At 38.2% G+C, this 23,132-nt stretch overlaps 3 protein-coding genes across 4 annotated transcripts; all 3 read right to left on the bottom strand.

Moving 5' to 3' along the window:
• Positions 1-250: 250 nt before the first annotated feature.
• On the bottom strand, positions 251-2,725 carry LOC113675872 (homeobox protein Hox-C6-like). The gene is made up of 2 exons (XM_027192472.2): positions 2,402-2,725; positions 251-851 (listed from the first exon to the last, which is right to left on the bottom strand). The coding sequence occupies exons 1-2, from the start codon at positions 2,598-2,600 to the stop codon at positions 379-381; spliced, it is 672 nt and encodes a 223-aa protein (XP_027048273.2). The 5' UTR covers positions 2,601-2,725; the 3' UTR covers positions 251-378.
• A 3,729-nt stretch (positions 2,726-6,454) lies between these two features.
• On the bottom strand, positions 6,455-10,312 carry LOC113675849 (uncharacterized). Its single transcript, XM_027192449.2, has 2 exons — positions 9,986-10,312; positions 6,455-8,058 (listed from the first exon to the last, which is right to left on the bottom strand). The coding sequence occupies exons 1-2, from the start codon at positions 10,167-10,169 to the stop codon at positions 7,610-7,612; spliced, it is 633 nt and encodes a 210-aa protein (XP_027048250.1). The 5' UTR covers positions 10,170-10,312; the 3' UTR covers positions 6,455-7,609.
• Positions 10,313-10,989: 677 nt separating this feature from the next.
• LOC113675846 (homeobox protein Hox-C5a) lies at positions 10,990-22,177 on the bottom strand. Of its 2 annotated transcripts, none has more exons than XM_027192446.2 (2): positions 21,781-22,177; positions 10,990-12,451 (listed from the first exon to the last, which is right to left on the bottom strand). In XM_027192446.2, exons 1-2 carry the CDS (start codon positions 22,046-22,048, stop codon positions 11,991-11,993), a joined length of 729 nt encoding a protein of 242 aa, XP_027048247.2. In that variant the 5' UTR covers positions 22,049-22,177; the 3' UTR covers positions 10,990-11,990. The 2 variants fall into 2 exon arrangements, with proteins under 2 accessions (XP_027048247.2, XP_027048248.1); XM_027192447.2 differs by lacking the exon at positions 21,781-22,177 and adding an exon at positions 14,051-14,436.
• Positions 22,178-23,132: the final 955 nt, after the last annotated feature.

The raw sequence follows: 23,132 nt of genomic DNA on the forward strand, positions 1-23,132 counted from the left end.
TTCTCTTGGTCATCATCTGCTAAACCTTGTTCATAGGCTAGCTTATTAAGAACGATTGGTAAAAATATTTCAAAATACGAACGTACATATTAGCGTTTCAGGGCTTCCAGCGCTCCTTTGAAATGCAGCTACGTCGTGCATTTCATTACCCAAGTCAAAGCAAACTAAACTCGTATGATTACACATCACTTTTACTTTTGAGCCAACTAAGAGTCTTTTTAAAAAGCTATCGAGGAAGAAAACTGTAAAATTAATGAGCTGTAAATAAGATAATAATTTTGATTTACAATGTGTGAATTCTGACGCTTGGTTGGCAAGATAGGGAATTTAACAGGAAACCACCATGAAACGCATTGCAAGGTAAAGGTCTAACTTCAATTAAAGATTGTCAAAATGTTGACTTGTTCCTTGGTTCCAGATTGCTTGTGGCGTAGATATACAACCTGTACTAAAGTTTTCCACAGGGATGGAGTGATTGTCGCCACGTATTTGAAGGTGGAAGGAGTTTATCGAATCATGGAACGTAAAGGAATTTGAATGAGAGGTGATGCTTGCCTCTGATAAACTACCGAAGCCATATCTATTTTGGTGACTAAGGTGTTTCAATCGTTCTTGAATTTCGTTTTCAAGAGCCTTTTCTACGAACTCACTCTCTTTTTTCCATTTCATTCGACGATTTTGAAACCAAACTCTGACCTGTTTCTCGGTGAGGCCGAGAGACAGGGCAATTTCAATCCTCCGCGTTCTACAAAGGTATCTGTTGAAGTGAAACTCCTTCTCCAATTCTACCAGCTGTTTTGAGCTGTAGATGATCCGATTGAGCATTTTATCATCTTTTCCTTGTGTTGCATCTAAAGAAAAAGATTTTTTAGTTTCAATCATTACAACTGCATAAAACTTTGGCGACTCACACTTCGAGCAAATAGTACATTACTTTAAACAAATGCCCCCGCAGTATACAACTGACATGGATGCCTCCTTTTTTTTAACTGAATTCGCTGTAATTTTATGGAGATAAATCTTTCACTTTGCTGTTAACAGTTAAACGTCTTTTGTATACAAGTTTGAATTAATGCGAAGAGTTCACTTGGAGTCTCTCGACCATAACAACACATTATGGTATTCGTCGGATCAACTCCTCACGGAAGGAGACGGCGTCGAGAAGGCTAAACAGATTTGCTGTGGCTAGCGTGTGGAGTGGGGTTATTTTTAAGTGTGAAATACTTTGACTAATATGTTTTGGAAGAGAAATATATGTAATTATCATTGCATCCGGCTTGCAATGACAATGAGAAAGGTGCAGAGTAAAATTTATCTTCGATCGGAGAAGAACCATAAAGTCGTGTTTAATAGCTTCAATTTGTATAGTTGCTTGTAAGCTCGCCTGAATTGCCAAGGGGCCAGATATAGAGCTTCTGTAAAGTTGAAGTTCATTGGAAGAGAGGTTCAAAGTGTATTATTGAGTAAGTAAAGCTTCACAACAGTCAGTACCACTTAAACTATCGATAATTAATAAAATTATGCAACAACACCCAAGAATGCAACAGAGGAGTTGAGGTATGGTTTCAAACAGAGAAAGATTCAAGACTTACGGAATCAAATTGAACTTAAACGAAGTTAATCGATAAAATGATTGTTTTAATTCCAAAGGTAAACTTTGCTACATCAAAATTAAGCAAATCGAACTTTGCATGCGGCCGGGCATATGTTGCGTTCGGAATTCAATGCATTCGGAATGCAGCACAGAGCCATCCTTTAAATCACGAATACAAAACATTTCGTATAGGTGGATATTTTTCTGACAAATATACTGTTCAAAAGTGATGAGGCCAAAATGCCCAAGAATCGACAATTTTGTGGTTAATTTCGACAGGTTAGAGTATTACAACTGCCCCGCACACCAAGCGGTAAGGGATTGCCATGCCACATATTAGAACATGGCGTGTCTAGTGGTCTTTCATCATCTAGGGTAAGCGACAAGTCAAATGGTTCAGTTTGAAACACCACGGAGATTTAGCCATAACGTAAATATGAAAAATTTCTATTGAAGAGCTCATAGAGAAACAAACACGAGGATAAAATGAAATCCTTAAATATGCTCCCTTCATACTTGTTCTTAAGAGATGTTCTACGTCGTCAGCCGAGGTTTCACCACCACCACCTAAAAGAACCTTTTCCGGTAGTCCACTATCTATAAACTTATTTTAGCGAGCGAAATACTCTTAAAAGCCATCTTGCCTATGTAGTCTATGTTATAGCTCATTGTTTATGATACTTGGCCCTTGATTTTGGAAACATCTGCACAAATCAATATCATTTGCGCATAGAGGGGGTTGTTTTTCACCTCCACCCAACTCCCTGTTTATGCCAAGTTTAAGAACAAAAAATTTTTTACAGGCACCTCTTGAGCGAAATTCCTTCATCCATGGGTATATTTTATGGGCACTGTTTTCTCCTGTGGCATCTTTGTTTGGTAAGTTAGCTGCCTGATTCTCCAATCGTTGGCACAAGCCCGACTCATCACAAGACGTCACACCCGACTCATCACTGTTGTTTTTTCTTTGACAGTGATCCTGATCCTTGCTTGCTTTCTGCATCATTCACTGTCCACACACTGCGCTTAATATAAATAAGTCTCTGATAAAGGATTTTTTTTGTGTGACCTCTGCCTGTTTAGAGATCTGAACTCGCAAACATGTACTCAACTAGGGAAGCACTAGGTCGCGTGGGCGGTCGAGTAGGCGAACCGGAAGCTTTGATATCCTTACGACCTTTGTCCCGATTTATAGTGTAGTTTCTTTACGTTAAGTAATACTGTACTACTACTCATCAAAACATCCAATTGGATATTTGTATCGACCGTGCTGAAAATGATCGTGTTGTCGTATTCTTTCGTGCTGTCACGTGACAAGCACCTGTAATTAATTAAATGCGGTTTAGTTGCTCTGGTATGAAGCTGTGAATGTATTCATACCCTCGTCAAGAAAATGCTCTTGGAAGCGGAATCTCTTCTCAATTCATTTTGCCATACACTTTGCGCAAAAAAAGCAGTCAGGGAAAGTTAATCAATCGCTTTGACAAAGAACCATTGCTCAAAACGTCATCTTACGAACTCTTTACGGTGACAAATTTACGTTATTAACTCAGTTGATGAAAATGAATTATCTTGTAAAACCCTGAACAACACACCACCACGGTTTTTTTCCGCAAATTAGTCCCTTTAGTCAGTAAAAGGCACAGGTTTGCTCAACCTCGTTCCCAGACTCCCAGGAACTCTTTTCCTCCTGTCCGCTTGAAGGAAGGAACGAAACACCAAAGATTCGAGGTTATGCTCTGATGATCTTGGCAAAAACGATCTCCAACAGACAGGGAGGTCCTATAAACTATTTCTCGGCTGAAAAAAAAATCAAATCACTACGTTTTGGGTTATTTTAATAGAGTGGGAGAATATACATATCACACATATGGAATCAATGACACTTTTCGCAGCTGTAAATCGGCCTAGAGATCGTTCTTCCAACAGGGGTCAATCGATTAACCGCGCTCGGTTAGCTCATGCGGTAGAGCGCATGACTGCAGTGCGGCGGCGGAGGTCGTGGGTTCAAGACTCAGACCAGACTGACACTTAGGGTCTTATAATAATTGAGAAACTGAGGTTAAATTAAAAATCCACCATGTCAGAAATAAAATATCGCTTAGACGCTGGAGATATGATACACAGGTAAAAGAAATCGGAAAATTTTCAAATTTAATTTTTCATCTGTGTCAAACATTTAAATAAAGGAACAAATCACGAAAGATTTGTGTTAATATACGCGTTAATTTCGTTGGAAAGGGGATTTAAAATATCACGAATTAGCAAATAAGTTTGTATTATTGATTAAGAAACCTTGGTATTTTCGCCGGATCATATCTGTCGAGTCTTGTGTCTACCAGTTCGGTATTGGGTCAGGTTAGAGCTTCTCAGATCATCTTGTCTTAGGCCAGAGCTATTGGCATAACAAGTTCTGGGATGATTTCGCAACGCTCATACACCCTCACTCTCTGATTTAAGCTATCAACCATCACAACTTTCTTCGAGGCTCTTCCTGAAATCCTCTTCTCTTTTTTTGTGTATTAATAAAGGAGGGGAAAAATGAAAGCATTTATCCAACAACACGAAACCGGAAAACCCGTTAATTATTGAAATATTAAACGATATTTATAGTCAGTGATTCACCTTTGCTTACAGGTCATGAAAAAATTTTGTTATGATAATCTCTTTTTTACTTTCAAGAAAGCGTGGTTAAATTCCATTATTCACCACGTACTAGTTGCGGCTATTGTGTAAATATGTACCCAGAAAGCCATAGGGTCCCATCGTTCATTATAAACGCTTTATTGAGTGTCAATGTTTTTGCAATCGAGTGTAAATTTTCGGTTATTCATGCGATTTTCACTGTGTTTATTAAACGATTAAAGGTTACTTGATGTTTTTTAAAACGTCGTTCTTTTCTAATACACAACAGAATGATTCTCCCAATTTTCAAATCCAGACACGTTAGCATTAATGCCGGAAGCCGCTTTGCATGATCATTAAAAATTGTCGCTTAAATCAGAAAAACCTATGCTTTTTAGAAATTAGTCAATTGGCGTTATGCATATATTTAAAATAGTTTCGTTCTTGCTGGTTGAAATACAATGAATTATGAACGTCCAGTAGCAAGGTTACAAACCAGCGAAGGAAAATGAGACACTGGTCTGCATTTATCATGGACAGCATGAAGGAAGGCTATTGTTAGCAAATACAGTATCAGCTCTCATCTTGCCAGATTTTCGACAAAATGGTAATCGAATTATGACTAGTACAATAGAGTTCTAGTCTCAATTTATCAAGGAATTATATTTTATTCAGTAAGTTAATGCCAGTTTATTCGATCAGCAATTCCATGTCAATGTTTAAAAGGGACTTAGAGTGACATATTTCAAGTTTCTTCCAAAATGTTGATATATTTAGATATTTTCCTTTGGATATTTATACTTATGACACTTGCACCTAGGATAATTATCTTAGCCTTGTCTGTTGCTGCTGATAACATTTTGTTTAAGATTAATTTTTTTCTTAATTTCTCATTTATGATTTTTATAGACAGTCTTGAAAAGCAGTGCGAAAGAAGAGCTAGTCGATTTTTGGCTCCATATAAATGTATTTATTTATTTATACTTATGTGTCACCATGTCAATTATTGCACTTAACACTTTAAACAATGACTGGAAACACCAATCGATCTGTCTGGGTTCAAACTGTAAGCTTTTTTTATTACATAATGTTCATCGGTGTATAGTCAGACTCGCTGACTGCATTTGGCGATAATGTTCATCGGTGTGTAGTAAGACTCACTGACTGCATTTGGCGATCTCAGGTCAAATCAGTGAAACAAACCTGAACAAATACAACGCACACCCGAGGATTGAAGTTTTGAAAGCTTTTCTTGATATTGTCTTTTGTACTCGGAGTATACTCAGTCAAAGCAACTTAGTGTTTCAAACTTTATCGCCAGCTTTGACAATAAATCGAATTTTTCCCTAAAATTCAACTCGATCCGCAAGATTTTAGTGAGGTTTTTGATGTTTCAGGAGCCACAACTCCTCCCTCTTCCACCGGACACAAGGCACTAAGCTCCTTATTAATCGTTCAGATTAAAATTGACAACTTTTGTCTTCTAAGCCAATCAAAACATTTGAACTTATCTCATCCAAAATGCATGTGTGGAGGGATTGTAGGATTCTCTACCATAGACCATATAAATGTAAATCTATTAATGTTTGTCACGAACACCGCAATCTGATTGGCTACGCTACTCGCAATGTAACACGTGATAGACATGCAGTGAGTAGAGTCAGCAGCAAAAAAATGTGGGGTTATGAACAAAATGAAATAAAACCATGAGCCTGATTTCTTGTTAAATTTTGAACAGCCTTTAAATTTCTGCTAAAACCATAAGATTTTCGCCTTCGATTCTTATGCGTGATGATACTTGATCGGGCTTCGCCCTCATTCAATATCACGCGATAGAATCTCGAGCGCATAATCTGATTGCTAAGTAGAATTTTCCATGCTGTTTACTTAGGAAACAGCTAAAGGTCTCGGTAGACCGCTAAGGAAACACTCAAGTAACACTCGTGTTGCCAGCTACACTTTTGCTTTCCTACTCTAACCACTTCCTGTGCTCTTCTTAATGAAACAAAGCACGTCACTGTTTCGTTTTTAAATGTGACAAAGATGCTCTGGAAACGCGAAAAAAGTTTTCCGAGTGCTGTAAGTTGGGCTTATGAAAAAACTGGGCGGTATAACGTCCGGGGACGGAGACTTATTAATGGGAGCGGCATCTTATTTGCCTTAAATTACTCTGCAACACAGAGCCACGACCGTGAACACAATATGTAAAAAAAAAAAAAGGTCAAGCCAGCAATCTTTGGTCAAAAAAATGCACAAATTCATTCGATTTAAAAGTATTCTGGTTCAGACATAAGATTTACTTGAAAGATGTTAATAGCTGAGTGTATGTAAGTAAATTTTGCGACTTTTGAGATACTTGGAAACTCAACCGGATTGAGTATGAAGACATCGTTAAAAGTTGAGCAGTAGCATAGTGCTGGGCATGACCGAAATTCGGCTTCTTACATACCTTTGAGAAAGCCGACAATACGTATGCTTAATTGTGGGCTAAGATTAAGGTGAATTACAATCCCTCCGCTGGAAATGTTGTAAAGTAGGAATCGCCAGGGTGAATGGGGGTTTCTCGATAAGAAACATCTCGTATCTTTCAAGCTCCTAACTTGCAATCCATGCATGTTAATTTTTTTATCTCTGTTGGTAACGACCTTCATTCCTGCATGTATAATTTTTTATTCAACTTTCGTTTTCGTTAATCTTGAAGTGAAAATAGGGACCTTAAGCAGTCAGGATGGCAACGCCAAAGAAGACTTCGACAAAATAATGAATTTCTGCCTTTAATTAGAATTTCAAAAATGGCTGCATGTGTTTACCGTCTCATACGGCGCCACACCTCAACTTCAGCATAACGTATAAAAGAAGCGTTGTTCCAAATGGAAATAAAAACAATTTGCCGTCGCGGTTTCGGTTCGCAGATGACGCAAATTGTGGCGATTTCACGTTGTTTTTTTGTCTAGGACGGCTAAGAAATGTGCAAAGTTTTAAAATACATGTGCTGAGCTATTATTCTTCCAATTAGATCTTTTGTTTTTCCATGTCCTCGTTGCCGTCACCGTCGTGGTTTACTTAAGGTCCCTAATGAGAGGTGAATACGGTACAATTGTGTATAACTAAGCATAAAGTTATTAAAGACGGGCTGAATATTAAATCTAGAATTGAAATGGTTCATTCAATTTCATGTGTATTATGCAATAGTGCGAATTAAACAGAACCTTTGATAAAAGCAACGTCACTGAAGAAGGCTAATGATTTTTCCTATGCGTTCTTCATCGTAAACAGAACCATAAACGCAACAAGATTAATGAGCTGTAAATTAGTTAATTGTAATTTACGAGGTGTGAATTCTGGTGGGGAACCAAAGGAAACCCTAATCCCAAAACAGATGCTTAGTAATCACCAATGATCGTGTGTTCCTTGACTCCAGATCGCTTTCGGCTTGTCCAGATATCTTGCATCGTGCTTCAGATGCATTGGAACGGAGTATTGATTGATAGAATGCATCGATTTGTTAAGTGGAGACCCATTTGGTTGCACGTTTATCATATTCAACATGGATAACTGGCTACCGAAGGCATTTTGAGTGCTGAGTTGTCTCATTCGTTCCTGAATTTCATTCTCTAGAGCCTTCTCAACACATTCACTCTCTTTTTTCCATTTCATTCGACGATTTTGGAACCAAACTCTGACCTGTTTCTCGGTGAGTCCAAGCGACAGAGCGATTTCGATTCTCCGCGGTCTGCAAAGGTATCTGTTGAAATGAAACTCCTTCTCTAATTCTACCAGCTGTTTTGTGCTGTAGATGATTCGATTGAGTTTTCTGTCATCTTTCTCCTGCGCTGCTCCTAAACACAGAGATAGCAAAGTTGTAATTGTCGTTCGTGATTTTTCCTGTCAGATTGGTAGTACTAATTATAACAAAGCAGCCCCACCCTTGGACTCAAACAATAGGCTTCTGTTAGAGTCTGACTGTTGTGGGTGCGATCCGTTTTACATGAAATACATCTTTATCTTTCGGTATTTTCATACGGCGTTTGAGTTACACAGGATCGGATATATCTCATCCTTTAGAATCAATGTATCTGCAGTAATTACTTGCAGTTTGCAAGCAGTCTCCACGGATCATGTTTAGTAAAACTGAGGTGTAATCTATATCTAATTTCATATGCAGTCTTTCTTTTTGATGACATAAGTATATAAAAAGCTGCAAAAGGAAATTTCAGGGAAAGATGATTGTGAATAAAGCAAGTTTCAAAACGAAACATAACTACGCACACAAATCATTTGCATTCGGCTTGCAAAACAGAAGACCGAAATCCTTTCGGATAAATGTGTCATTAGTTGCGGAAGGAACACAGTTCTGGAGAATTAACATAACGGTATCACGAAAGCCTTGGTTGTTCCGACGCGGAGAAGAGCAAGAAGGCAAACTTCTGAATTATTCCCGCAACTTAATAAAAAATAATACTTCATACAGGACAAATATGTAGACGGTAAGCACCGTTTAAGGTGTAACATTTAGCGGCAACGAGGTTGATAATGAAAATAACGGCTATTAGATGTAATTTGCAAGCGCAATCGGTTTAAAGAGATGCCCGAAACACGCATAGACTGCTAAAACTGTAAATCATCATCATTTTGCCAATTTGTTAACATAACTTTGTTTTTATATAGCGTTTAAAAAGACATTTGTTTATGAAACAGAGTCAAAAGCCGCACAAGAATGCAGAACTTCCAAAACCATAAGCGCACAAGCAGCAGAGAATCTCGTAAATTTAACAGTCTGAAATTCATAATCTGGAGTTTATTTTCAATGCACAAGAAGGAACAATATGTCCGCCTCTAATGGCAAAAATACGTGTGAGCCGTTCATTGCACGCAAGTCGTGAGGCCTTCGGAATCATGGCCACGAATGGCAATGCCATTTGGCATGCAGCTCAACATGAGCAATCTGAATTGATCACGAAATGTTAAATATAGTCATATCAATGTGTCTCTCTCTAGCCACAAAATACAAACTCTTGGGAAAGAAAGGTCAAACAATATAGAAGGCCATTTGTCGCCCTTCACAGCAAGAGGAAGGATTAAAACATATTTAAACATAGCGATCGAATGGATTCTTGTCCTGCGGACCAGCGCTAAAGACGTGTTGACCCTTTTGAGACAATAAGGGAATCAATATAAAGAGATCTATTCAGGTAAAATAAGCGTCTTCATTTCCTATAGAATAACAAAATTTTTCACATAGCCAGAATAGATAATTCGTTTTTACTCTAGCGCGTTTTGTTTCGGCTAAGAGACGGCTTCTAAACTCGGACCTTTCAGAATCCTCACACAACCTCTTTGAGCATCAATCTCGAATTCCCTTTGAAAATGAAAGACGTTAGAGATCTGCCTCTTTCGAAAAAGGGTTTCCAACAGCACGATGTTATGAATTAGTTAACAATTTGTGAAAATGTGGCTCCTACCTTCCGTTAGTGACGGACGAAGCTTCGTAACGAATCACCATTGTTGTCCGGCGAAGAACCACAAGAGTTACGAACTAACACTCCTACTAATCCGTCACTTAGGAAGTTCACAGCGTGCAAACACTCCTCGACTACACTCAACCGCTGATTCACCTCTTTGTTCGCACGAATTCATTTCCGATTTTCTTAAACATTTCCGTAGAAATAAGTTGCACAAAGAATTGTTGTTTCAGACCTACGCCCACCCTCCCTGTTCCTGTTCAGTCAATGACTATAGAAAGTGTCTACGGAACCGCCGTCTTACCTTTCGAGCGAAACTCCTTCATCCAGGGATATATCTCTTGAACACTGCTTCCCGCTGAGTCGTCTTTTGGTAAACTATCAGCTGCCTCATTCTCAAAACCAGGAGTGACATCATGGATTGAGCCGAACTCTTTTCCTGTGGCGTTTTTACCTTGGCAACACTGCTTGCTTGCTCTTTCCATCATTCGCTGTCCCCGAACAGTTGCGGTAATGAGCAAGACAGATGTTTTCCGAAATGAGATAGCATCAGAGCTTAGTGTTTTTTTTTCTTTGACCTTTACATCAAAACAAATTCTTATACAGTCATTCTGTTAACGAGACAGGTCCCAGGTCGCGCGCATGCGGTCGAATGAACATTTTGCAAACCGGTTGATCCTCTGACGACCTTTGGAAGACACGTCACATTAGTGTGGTTTTTTATTGATTTCACCAGTTTGTGGAAATTGTTTGTTGAACTCAAACGTTAGCTATGGAGTGGGAAAGCTGAGGTAACCTCAGAATGAATAAAAGCACTTTTGAGAAAATGGCTTTGTCCAGACATCGTGAATAATTTTCGTTCAATTTTTGGTTTGGTCAAATAAACCGAGGCTAGATTTACCTTCTGTCTGAAGTCAGTCTCTATCTTTTTAGTTCTCATTAGTCTGCTACAAGTTTGCATTTCAGGCCTAATTTTGCTTAATTTTAAGTCCAACACTAATATGAGAATCCTAGAGAAAACTGACCCCAAACTGAGAGACACTAGAGTAACAGAATCACCACAAACATGAATATCAACCACAGTAATAACAACCATAAGAATGAAGAAATTTATAATATAACAAAAGAGAGAAAAAAAAGTAGAAAAGTAATCTTAACCACGAATCATCTTTGTATGCAATTGTAGTAGAGGCCTGAAGAAAGCTGCAGGTTGATTTTAGCCTAATTCCTTAGAAATGTAAACATGTATTGGTGATTCGCGAAGGAGATTGCTTCGTCACTTTAGCTGCATAGCAAATGTCGTCAAAATTTAGAGCCAAACTCCTGACTTTTTTTATTGTCAATTTTCTGTCAACTTCGAGCATTCAACAACAACAAATAACTTCTGGTTCCAAAATATATTACTATAACATAAAACCTAACAATATCCATCCATTTAAATAAATATGCAAGACGCAATTGCACGTACAAACTAATAATTGGCAACATAATGACCAAACTTTCAAGTTGTTTAGAAACGTTGTGTTCAACAAAATACATGAATGAAAGAATGTAAAAGAATTATTGGGCGGGTATTCGAAATTCATTCTGCAATAAAATTTTTCGTTGTAGGCATTTACATCACCTACGAGAACAAAGTCTGATTGCAACGAGAAGCAAACAAAGCATCTAACTTGACCTATAATTGAGCAATGGTCGATAATCGAAAGTACTGTCCATTAGCTCGTTGAAGCTCGAATCCTAAACGTTGCAACTTACATGTTCTTTAACTTAGCTACAGTTTTTTTTACAGAAAGAGAACAACTAATGCCGGGATAGAACCCACAAGGTGTTAAAAACTACTTCACAACCGGAATTAATTTTATCTCATTTGCTCCCTGTGTGATGTCCTTGCCATAGATAAGGACAGAAAGAGAAGAGTTGAAAAGACCTGATATCAAACAAATTCTGTTTTAGCATTGCACGTGAAAGGCAATAAATGAAGGGGGTACTAGCTTACAAAAGGTTAAGAAGAAAAGCTTACAGAACATTAACTCAAATGAACTATTCATTTGCTTTTATACTAACCCGAATTTAAACTGACATCATTTCACAACGGAAATAAATAAATATCGCTCGCTACAAAACCACGAGTCTCTCTAACAGGAACGAAATAAATTTATAAACTGTAAATAGCATAAGAATTATGACTCATTCTCAAAGTGTTAATTCTCTCTCTCGGTGGGCGAAATATCGCTCACGAGGTTGTCAAAAAAATGTACAACAGGAAGCCAGCATCTAACGGCGGCTGCGCTGATAATTGATAATTACTAAAAATGTTGTAATGGTCCTTGACTCCATATCGCCCTTGGCCTTTCCATGAATCCTCCTCCATTGTAGTTTTGCATTGGAGTAGAATACGGATTGTAGTTTCGCTGAAAAGAGTTTGATTCGTTGAAAACAGACGAATTAGGGTGTGAATTTAAGTTCATCAATGATAAACTGCCGAAACCGTTTGGATTTTGTGCACTAAGTTGTCGAACTCGTTCTTGAATCTCATTTTCCAAGGCTTTCTCGACACTTTTGTTCTCTTTTTTCCATTTCATTCTGCGGTTCTGAAACCAGATCTTCACCTGCTTTTCGGTGAGTCCGAGCGTCTGAGCAATTTCGATTCTACGAGGTCTACAAAGATATCTGTTGTAGTGGAATTCCTTCTCCAACTCAACCAACTGTCTTGTACTGTATATGGTTCGGTTAAGTTTATCATCACCAGCTTTCTCTTGTGGTGCTCCTGTAAACAAAGAAATATCTATAATTTTGATTGTAAGTGAAAGAAGATTTAGATTACCTGGTTAGGTGCATTGGGACGAAAATGATGACCTTTGAGAGAACTACACTTCAAACACTGATCAACCAAAGTCAACAAGAACAGTCCTGTATTACCAGTCTCATTTTCATCTTGCATATCAATACACAAAATGCATCTTGTCCTTTCGGTAATATATATTCAATTATTGCAATGAAGACCTCTTAGAGTAAAACCTTGAATTAATGGCATAGCTTTTACTGGAGTTTCACGACAATTCTAAAACCGTAAATCACAAAGATTGTTCTACTCCGGAAATACTTGCAATTGAATTTTATCGCTAATTCTTCGCTAGCTCATGAACTAAGTTTAAGCTCAATACCTTCTAATTAAAGTATCAGTTCAGTGCATTGTTATAGATGTAAGCAAATGACTTCCTTTTATCCGAGTTATCAAACAAAACTAGCAACAAAGTGGAGAAGTATGAAACAACGCTCGATGTAAAAAATAGAGAATCGATGCTTCGGAATTTTTGGCTGAGAACGTGTCTTCATTTTTTAAAATCTCAACCACGGCTTTTTACGAGGGAAAGGCGAATTCACAACATACATCTAGGTTTTAGTCAAGGCGAAATAAAGAATACTGTTGAGTGCCCAATCTCGTGATATTTTGTCTTTTCCTAACGGAATTGATATGAAATATTTCAAGTCGAAGAAAGTACAAACGCAAATTCGACGGCACTAAATTAATTCCAGTACGATTTTTAGGCAGAATTACTCGCTTACGAAGAGCACAAGATTATAGCCTGGCATAGTATGATAGCCAACTTCTTAGTACAACACGATATAATTTTCAGGAGTTTTGTTCAAATTAATGGAACCGCTCGTTTAAATACATGTGATGCCCTCGGGATGCAATGGGGTATGCATAAAAACACACTAAATCAAAAATATCATCGCATTAGTAGATCTCAAAACGCAAAATACTGGGGGAAGGAAGGCAAAAGTATCTGAGAAGAGACTGTTTTGTGGTTAATTACGACAGGTCGGAGACTTACAAAACGATTTGTTGCCCCACACAGCAAGCGAGAAGGGATTACCACACATTTGAACATGGCGTATCAATTGGTCTTTTTCCTTCTGGCGCCAACGACGTGTTAAGGCTTCGAAACACCACAGAAAATTGTCTTAGCATAACAAAACGACGCTATCAATTCTCTTTTACAAGATCTATCCGGTAGAATAACTGGAATTGTTTGTTAAGGATCACAAATAGTACGGTTCGCACCTTCGAATGGCGAAGCAAACTGCTTCACAATGGAGTAGCGCCATGCTGGCGAGCCTATTCTTGGAGCCATTCTTTTCCGCTAATCCACAATTAAAGAACTTAACACGAAACAAACACTCTTCAACCAAACCTATTTCATGCGTTTCCACATCTTTCGCAAGATTTGGTTTTCAATTTTTAAAAAATCACAACAGAAATCGGCTTTGCGACGAAAGGGTTGTTTTTGACCTCCGCCCACTTGCGAAGGTATCGTTTAAGTTTAGGACAAAAATCACCTACAACTACGTTTCTCTGTACCTTTTGAGCGAAATTCCTTCATCCAAGGGTAAATTTCTTGAAGGCCGTTTTCAGTGGATGCATTTTGTGCCGGTAATTCAGTGGCATCATCATCCAAGCGCTCGCATGAGCTGCACAAGTTAGGGGAAGATGTCTCATCGGACTCCGCGCCGTGGTCGTTTTTTCCTTGGCAACGCTCTGTATTTGCCTTCTGCATATTCACTGTCCACACACCGGGCTTTTAAATACGGGTCTTGAAGAAGATGAATTTGTTTTTGATAGTAGACAATACAAAGTTGACCAGTTTTTTGACCTCTGTACTAAAATCGATCCCTGCTGTTGACAAGACTCAATAGGTAAAAGTCATATTATTGTCCTAACTCCAACAACTAAAGAAAGAAAGATGTATTATCTTTGAGCATGTGATTCGCCGTGAACCAATCAAACTGCTTAGAGGTGCCTCGAGATTTCACTTATGGCATGTAACGAGATACACAAAGAGTTGAGAGAGTTTTTCCGAGTAATACATCATTTTCGACAAGCCGTCGTTTTTTGAAGGTATTTACAGATGCCATGAGCGGAAACATAAATCTTCTTAACAGTCGGAACAGTTTGAACGCTGTACTATTTAATGCAGCTTGTCTTATCTCGTGAAAATGATGTTTCCTTTTAATTCTACGTATACACAATCGTACAAATTCTGTAACATAAATTTCTTGAAACTCAACCCAGGAGCTTCCGTTGAAAAGGGGTTAATAGCGATACAAATTTCTTAAGTCTGTTAGCGAGTTAATCTTTGCTAAGCTCTTGTTAAAAACTTAAGTTTTCAATAGCTTTTGTAAACAGAAATAAGGAGTTTAGTGGAAGGAAATCAAATTCAAAGATTCAGTCATGTGGAGTCTTGTACGTGTTTGCTGTCTGCCTTCGCGTAGTTTGGTTTGATACCTCATCGATCAAACAGAATTTTCTGTCAAAACACAGACTCATTTGCCGCTTGCTCTGGTAATTTTATCAAAACCTTTTCCTATGTAACAAATGCTATGTCGGTGTGGTTCTAGATATGCAAGGGTGCTTTTAAGAAGTTCCGAATAAGTGAAAATGAGCTTCATGAAAAATCAGATTAAGCGGCTTACAAAACATTGTTCAAGTTTTGTTTTGCTTCTGAGATAAATGCTGTTTTCTGATTTAATGCAGAAGTTGGATGTTATTTGTCTGAAGGAGAATGGAAATTCTAACGAACGCCTAAGTTGTGTACACACTTTCGAATCCAGAAACAAGCCTATTATTTGGTATGATATGGTGTTTTTCAGTGTCTAAATCCTCGAAGACAGCCACTGGCATAATTGATTATCACTTATTAACCAACTAAGCCGATGAGCACTTATCTCCCGCTGTTACGGTCTTTAACCAGGATTAATGACCTGTACATTTTTTACAGTAATTTTGGGATGAAATGCCATAATCACAATCTATTTACACAATGTACCGTCTAACACATATCAGCGGCATGTTCAAATGCAAATTATTCTTTTGAAATTCAAATTAATAAGGAAGAATGGACGCGAGACATTCGGACTCCAACCTATCCACCCTCATAACAATCAGTTCGAATGAGTGCTGGAGGTTTGTACTTTGCCGCATTATTGAATGTACAGTACGAGCGTGTGAAACCGTCTTGTAAACGGAATATGGATATTTATCAACTCTTTTTTTGTAAAGTAAGGGCGTTTTAACTTATTCATGAACCAAATAGCACATGACAGATTATTTGACCAAAAAAATTAAACATGGCGCACCAATGTCTGGTGCTAATTAGTTTAAGGGAACGGCGCAGTGGAATATTAATTCAAAGACGGAAATTTTGTCGCCTTTGAAGTAAGTTGTGAAAATGAAGAGACGATAGGACGACTTCGGGTCTCCTTGATTAAATGTTTAGGATAGCGACACAGCGGTGAAATCTGGATCGCGTTGGTAGTTGAAATATTTCGGAATATCAACAGTCGGTTAGTGATTCTAAACAGGAAGTTAGTGGTCGCAAAAAAATTCTTACATGAAACCTTAAGCAATTTAGTGGACCAAGGGAACGGTCGACTTGATCAGAAACAAAACCCTGTCACACCGGCTGACTATGTTCGAAGGGCAAGCTCCCCCGTCAGTGTCCAAACCTCCCGTCCCCCACCCCTTGGCATTTATCAGGGTCGGCCAGGGGGGGTAGTGGAATACCAATATACCCGAAAAAAAATCGACAAAATACCCCAAAATACCCCAAATTCCTCCAAATATACCCAAAAATAATCGAAGCTTTGAATACTTTATACCTGAAATTCAAAGAAAGTGATATACTGAATACCCATATTTAAGCTGCAATATACCGTATACCCGATTTAAAACGCCCCTGAATACCGAATACCCAAAAACCCTGGCCGATCCTGATTTATCCAAGACCGTCGAGCGCGAGCTCAGCTAATTATCCAATACCGGCAAATAAAACTGACTCTACTACCAAGTCTCTCTCCGCTCTTGAAGAAGCTCTCCCCTGTATTACCCATTTCGGTACCGCTGCCCTGAGGATATGGTTTTTGAGCCGTTTTGGTCTGAAAACAGTTATGGTTTTCGATTAGATTAGTCATAATAAGGTAATGATTTTTAAGTGCGCCACGTGTGCGCGTACACTTATGAATAAAACGGAAAGAGAGGTCAGCAAAATATGTCATCCAAGCTGATTCAGAATTTTCAGGTACATTTTAAAACTTTTGACTTCGCCGCTGTTATGAGGCTTATGGTGCTACAACAAAGCGTAATGGCTTCGTGAACAGAGTGGAAGTTTCAGAAGCCAGGCTGCAGAAAATTGCATCTTTCGGTCTGACAATGGCAGAATAGCAAGAAACGGGGTCTCATTCGGCCCCTACCAAGAATTTAGAGGGGTACCCTCTAGGGAAGCGCAAATTCAACCGAAGAGGCGTCCAAACAAATAAATGAGCAAAATTATCAGTTTCTGAAGAAACTGTTTCATTGCTTTGGTGGGCAAAAGAAAGACTCAGTCAAATAAACCGCCGGCGCGAGTAATCTCGTTAAAAAGGCAATTTTTTGGGACATGATAGAGCCTATTGTACTTCTTGGAGAATCACATCACCCTTCTCTATGGAATGATAGAAATGGAACCTACACCGCTGCGGCAACTTTTGAAAACTGAGCTTACTTTTGATGGTTAATTATCCGTCTGTGGCGCTGTTAGTTGATCGTCAACAAAGTGTTTTATGTTCTCAGAACGATCTCCATTTATAATTTAACCTTCGTAACCTGAAACTAACCGTTAATAGAAAGAGGATTATTTTGTTGCGCAGTTTAGCATTACTCAATTCATAATATCCATTCCTTCAGCCTACCACAACAGCTAAATAAAAGCAAGTGATGGGCTCCTGATAAAAGGTATTATTAAAGGAACTAAGAAAAAAAAAAAAAAAGAAAAATACGAGCACAGAAATTTAGCATACGAAATAAAAAATAGCACCTCACTGTCTAGTAATGTTGATAGCACAGTGTTTTTCTTAGTTACAGGAAAAGCTTAAAATATCCCTAACTATAAAAAGACAAACAATAAACGCCTTAACACCTGTGTGAGCCACTGTGTCTACGGGATAAAAGTACTTATTGCTCCCAATTAAGCTGGAAACTGGTTACTTCTGGTTTTAAGACAAATCGGGCGACACAATTGAAAACGTGTTATGACTCCCGCGTGAAACTTTCGTTGGCGGTCCGATTCGGAGCGCCTACAAGACCAACAGAGAAGCTATCTAGCCACGCATTTCGGTTGAGACTCAGTTAGCAGGAGACAGGATGGACTGCATGGTTTCCCAGCTAAAACCCATGCCACTTTTACCAAGATTTGATTTTAAAATATACATTTGACACATTTGGTTGATGGCACTTTTGAGGAATGTGCCCTTGGACTACATTGCGTCAAGCAAAATGATGGAGAAAATCAACCAGCCCCGATTTTCCTCTAAACTTGCAGAAGATTCTGATCATTCTTGATTCTGATCAAGTTTTTCAAAAACGGTGATATTCACACTGGTTTTCGAAGTTACAGGTATATGATCTGAACTTAGGGTAGGGATGTAAGTTTTTCTGTTGGAAAAATGATCACAACTTATTGAGCCATAACTGGGTTTTTTTGCTTCGTTAAACAGCCGCAATATTTTGAATAGTCCATTCCTTCAAAAGTATTTTTTTAGCTTTAAGATTTTAATGCTACACACCGAAAAACGCGAGTTAGAAAAATAATAACAATAATAACAATGATAACTAGTAATGACCATGCAATTAAAAGTACATTTTATCTCCTGTAAAATAATATTTGTTTTTGGTGCTGATCGCCCTGGAATATTCAGGGAAGCCGATTTGAGGAATGCACTCAAACAATGTCATAAAACAGTTGCAAAGTTGAACATAACATTAAGGTTTGATAGTATAGCATCTTGGTTATAGATTCGATGCAATGGTGATGGTCAAATCGAAATAATTTGAACAAACTTTTACATTTTGTGTAATAGTTTCACATTAGGTACAAGTCAACCCGCGAGACTCACTCCAATAACCCACGGGATTCAATGCACTCGCATGAAATCGAGGCGAATGATCAGTCACACAAGATAGCGCCTAAACACAGTCCAAAAAGAAGCGACATGAACAGTATGTGTTCTCCTAACGTCGAACACAATTACGCTGATGATAATAAAAATGATAAAAATGATAACTATAATCATAATGATGGCAAATAATAGGGGTGAAATGTTTGAGGATACTTAAAAGAGAACGATATCGTTACAGAGGAATTACCTCATATATCGTTTTAGTTGTTTTTGAGATGTAGAAAATGCCTTAAAACAGAAGGAAACCGGCTGAAAAATAGGTAATGTTGAGGCGGAAAAATACCAAAGTGGACCAGTGAGAAGAGGATGATCATGAATGTACAATATAACATTCTTTCAAATGCCGAGCAGATGACAGGATTTATCATGCAAAAAAACCACTCTTGCTTCAAATTGGAAGAACTTGAAATCAAGTGTGGTAAATGTGGAGTAATTGGTTAGCAAATGTACATTTATCGGAAAGGGTTAATGACATAAAAATAACTAAACGGAACTGACATTGGGTCGGACAGATGTTAAGAAAGGATAAGGAAGATGTCACGAATCAAACTGTGACCAGGACATCAGATAGGAAAGGCAAACGGGGGCCGGAGACTCTAAATTACCTGGGAAGGACTGCCCACGGTATGAGACCCAAATAGCGGCACAGGATTGGTGGAACTGGTGGAGTACTGAGGAGACCTTTTACATCACCAAAGGGATCTAAAAGGACCAACAGTGATGCATGACTTGGGTTTTGTCTGTGCCCTTAAAAGTGTTTGTCACCCGTTCATATCAAAAATTGAAAATAACATTATCGACCGAAACAAGATATGACTAAACAAGACCTCAGGGATGTTCATTATGTTGCTGGCGTAGTTTCCTAATAGTTTACTTACTATTCTTGATAGTTAGCCCTCATGGAGACAGATATTTAAGGGGTGTATGGGATACACCGAATAACTTAAACTAAAATTTCTGAACGTGGCGTATTTCATGTCGATTCAAGTCGTTTGGTCAGGGATAGCAGTAACTGACCCAGAGGAGTGGTGAGATGCTCTGAGAAGGGTAAGTGTGCTACGATTCACGAACTATATGGATGAAATATACCCTCAAGGTGTTCAGTGAAGAGAAACCCTTTGAGATAATAACTGTCTAGGGTTGAAAAATATTTTTCAAGATTCTTGAACTGTGAATTACCTTGTTCAAGAGTTCATTCAAAGTGAAAATAAATAGAAGTTAGATTTTATTTGAAGATGTATTATACCAAGACAACCATATCTAGTTGACATAAATGCTCCAATAGCCCCTCTGCCATGAGGGCCTTATCAGAAGGGGGGGTGCTCGTTCAAAATTCTTAACTGTAACATATACAAACCAAAGATTATACACTTCCTTGATAGTGAAAACCTACCATATATAAAATGATTCAAACTTCATAATTACAGATACCCATAACGTCATCAAGCCTAAATGAATAGCAGTTCTGCGCTATAACCGCGTCCATAGAGCTATGACAAGTTTTTTAAATAGTTTTTCCTTACTGAGAGGAGGAAGATGGAGGGTTTTTGTTTAGATAAAGGGAATATCGAAACTCGTAGTCTTTTTTTTTGGGGGGGGGGGGAACTTCTCAGAGAGAAAGAGGGGTGTTGTTATTACAGGGTCTATGGTACTCTTCAAAGCGCGTGATTTCCAGACTTAATATTGCTGATAGCGTGATGTCGAGTGTAATTTGGTGATAATAAGTACGAGTAAATTTTTCAAAGACAACAAAATTGTACGACTCCGTAGTGGGGCGAGTGCGATTTGTAGTCTTTGAAAATTACACCAAATTGCACTCTAAATCATGTTTTAATAATTTACACGAAAAAACATTACAGAAAGGCTAGACAGACATAATTTTGAAAGCGTTCGTAATTTGTATTCGTATTTGTATTTTTGCATTTGTTATTTGCGCTCGTGTTATTCTCATTTTCAGCCAATCAGAAGCACGTTATTTCTTCTTTACATTATTAATGATACATTTGCTCTCTTCTGCTGAGCCCTAGGTTCATGGTTAGCCGTCGTAAGAGAACTATCAACAAGATAGTGAACATCACCTGGCAGACCGATTGTCATGCGAGTAATTACATTCAAATAAAAATTCTGTTTTCAAATAAAACATTGCAAATCCGGTAAATGTGTGTTTATAAAACTCCATGTCACAACCAGCTGATGTGATTAAAATTTCTCCTCACCCTTGTACCTTGTAATCTGTTGAAATTGTTTGAAGAAGTTGGATTTATGATCACCCATTCGTTGCATGTAGTCCTAAGTTTGGAGGTTAGAAGTAGTCTGACGCAGTTTTATTGTTTCAAATCAAACCACATATCAAACAAAAACCTGGTATCTTTGATACTTAATTACAGCGGTGGTAAAAATCAACATTATTACAATGAAGGCATTTATAAACAGGAAGACTTAGTGTCCTCTGTTTGCTAATAGTTGTCCCCGACGAGAGAGGTGTCAAATTAATAATTTGTATATTCGAGAATCAGAACTAAATATTTTGCGCAGTACGGTAGATTTACTCATTCTTGTTTCTGACGGTGATTATCGAAGATACGTTTGAGTGAATCGACGGTTTTACACATGTCTCCGAGTGTTGCTCTCCACAAGGCTGAGAAGAATGACTCAGACGAATGTACAGAGATTTCTAGGAATGACGATCACAGGAAGCAAATCCTTACATCTTACTAAGATTGTCTACAGTTTTATGATCATATCAGAACATGCAAGATTTATGGAGCACACGAATTTTGCACTGGGTAATGTATGTTTCAGTAGTTTGTCAGCTTGGACTGTTTTGCGACAGGAAAATCGGCGGCGATAAATGACTATTCAAGTGTGCCACATCGCTTCAATATTTTTTGAACAGGGACTGCGCAGCATGTACTAAACTTGCGTTTTGTGGATTCATAAAGCTGATCTGAGATTTTCTAGGTAAACCTATTCTCTGATTACTAAAGACAGCTTGTTAACAAGACAAGCAAACTGTCTTGTAAATGTCTGCCAGTGCTAACAAGGTTCAAATGATAGTCACATGACATTTTTACTAAAGACAACTGAAGATTAACTTACTCGTTCTTTTCTTTTTATCACGTTTCCCCCTGCGAATCTGCATCCAGGGGAAAACACAGATGTTTTGACATTGCGCTTGGCTCGGTGATGAAGATCTGGCATGTTCGGCGGTTTCCGCTCTGACTGCCAAAGGTATGTCTTTTCTGTTCTCATTGTATACTGGTAGGTTAGACGAATACGCTTTCATTCTGTCGGGGTGCGTATCATCCGTCCGGCGGCCTAGAAGTCGATTTATTGAATGCGAAAGTGAAGAACCACGTTTTTCCATGTTTTAGGCGAAAATTGTACGATTTAATCGAGGTTTTACTTGAATTACCCCACAATTAGGTAAAGAATCGCACTTTAATTGTTCTGTCCGTCAAACGGACGACACAGTCAAGATGGCTGTTCAACCTGATAAAGGGAATGATTGACATTGTACTTAGGAAAAGGCTATAATCCGTTTAATCCTTTCATACTTGAAGGTGATCGACATATAATTTCTCCTAACAATTTTCAAACAGAACGTCCTATCTATCATGAATACAAACTACACAGAAGACAAAAAAAGCCATGAATTTGTGACTAGTGCGTTCCGAGATAACTTGTTGATGACTTCAGCGTATTTCTAGCTCTTTATATTATCATTCGCTGTTTCTGTGTGTTGTACAAAGAGAAAATTTCTTAAATTTTGCGACACGTGTAAGTAGTGAGAAAATAAGCGTGTGTGAGTTGTAGGCTCATTTACATCCTGCGCGACCGAACAACAGTACGCGATGAATCGCGGAGGGAGGAGGAGAGGGGAGCGTAAAATTTTACCTGAAATGAGCCTCTCAAACTCGTCGTTCATGATTCAAATAGCTGTTGATCTAAAATAATATTTTCGAAGCATATCACAAGCAAGGTGCACCTCAGATTCCTTGGGGGTGACGGCTAATGTAATTTTAAAACATTTGTAGCTTAATGTTTATCTTTTACAACAATTAGCCACAAGATAAACAAGGAAATGAACAAACAAAACAATATGACACGTAAAGAAAGCAAAATACAATCCTCTTCCATTATTTGCCAGTTTTATTTTCTTCTGAGGTAAAATCTGTGTACAAGGCAGTTGATTAATGCGATCCAACTACGCTGTCTGAGCGGCAAAAAGTCAGTAGAGACTGACAGAAAATTTATGTCTCGGCTGGACGAAGAGTACGTTTAGCAATTCAGTACCAAAAAATGTTAGGGACATGTTCATTTGAAATTTACATTTAACTATGCATGCATAACCTATGGTCAAAACATAAAAAAATTACAGAATAGTAAATAGTATAGTGCCAGGTCTGTTGTTTTACAATTAAACTCAGCGAGACACGTTAATGCATTTT

Source organism: Pocillopora damicornis, chromosome 9 (genome assembly GCF_964200805.1).
Source record: "Pocillopora damicornis chromosome 9, jaPocDami1.2, whole genome shotgun sequence".
Lineage (NCBI taxonomy): Eukaryota > Metazoa > Cnidaria > Anthozoa > Scleractinia > Pocilloporidae > Pocillopora > Pocillopora damicornis.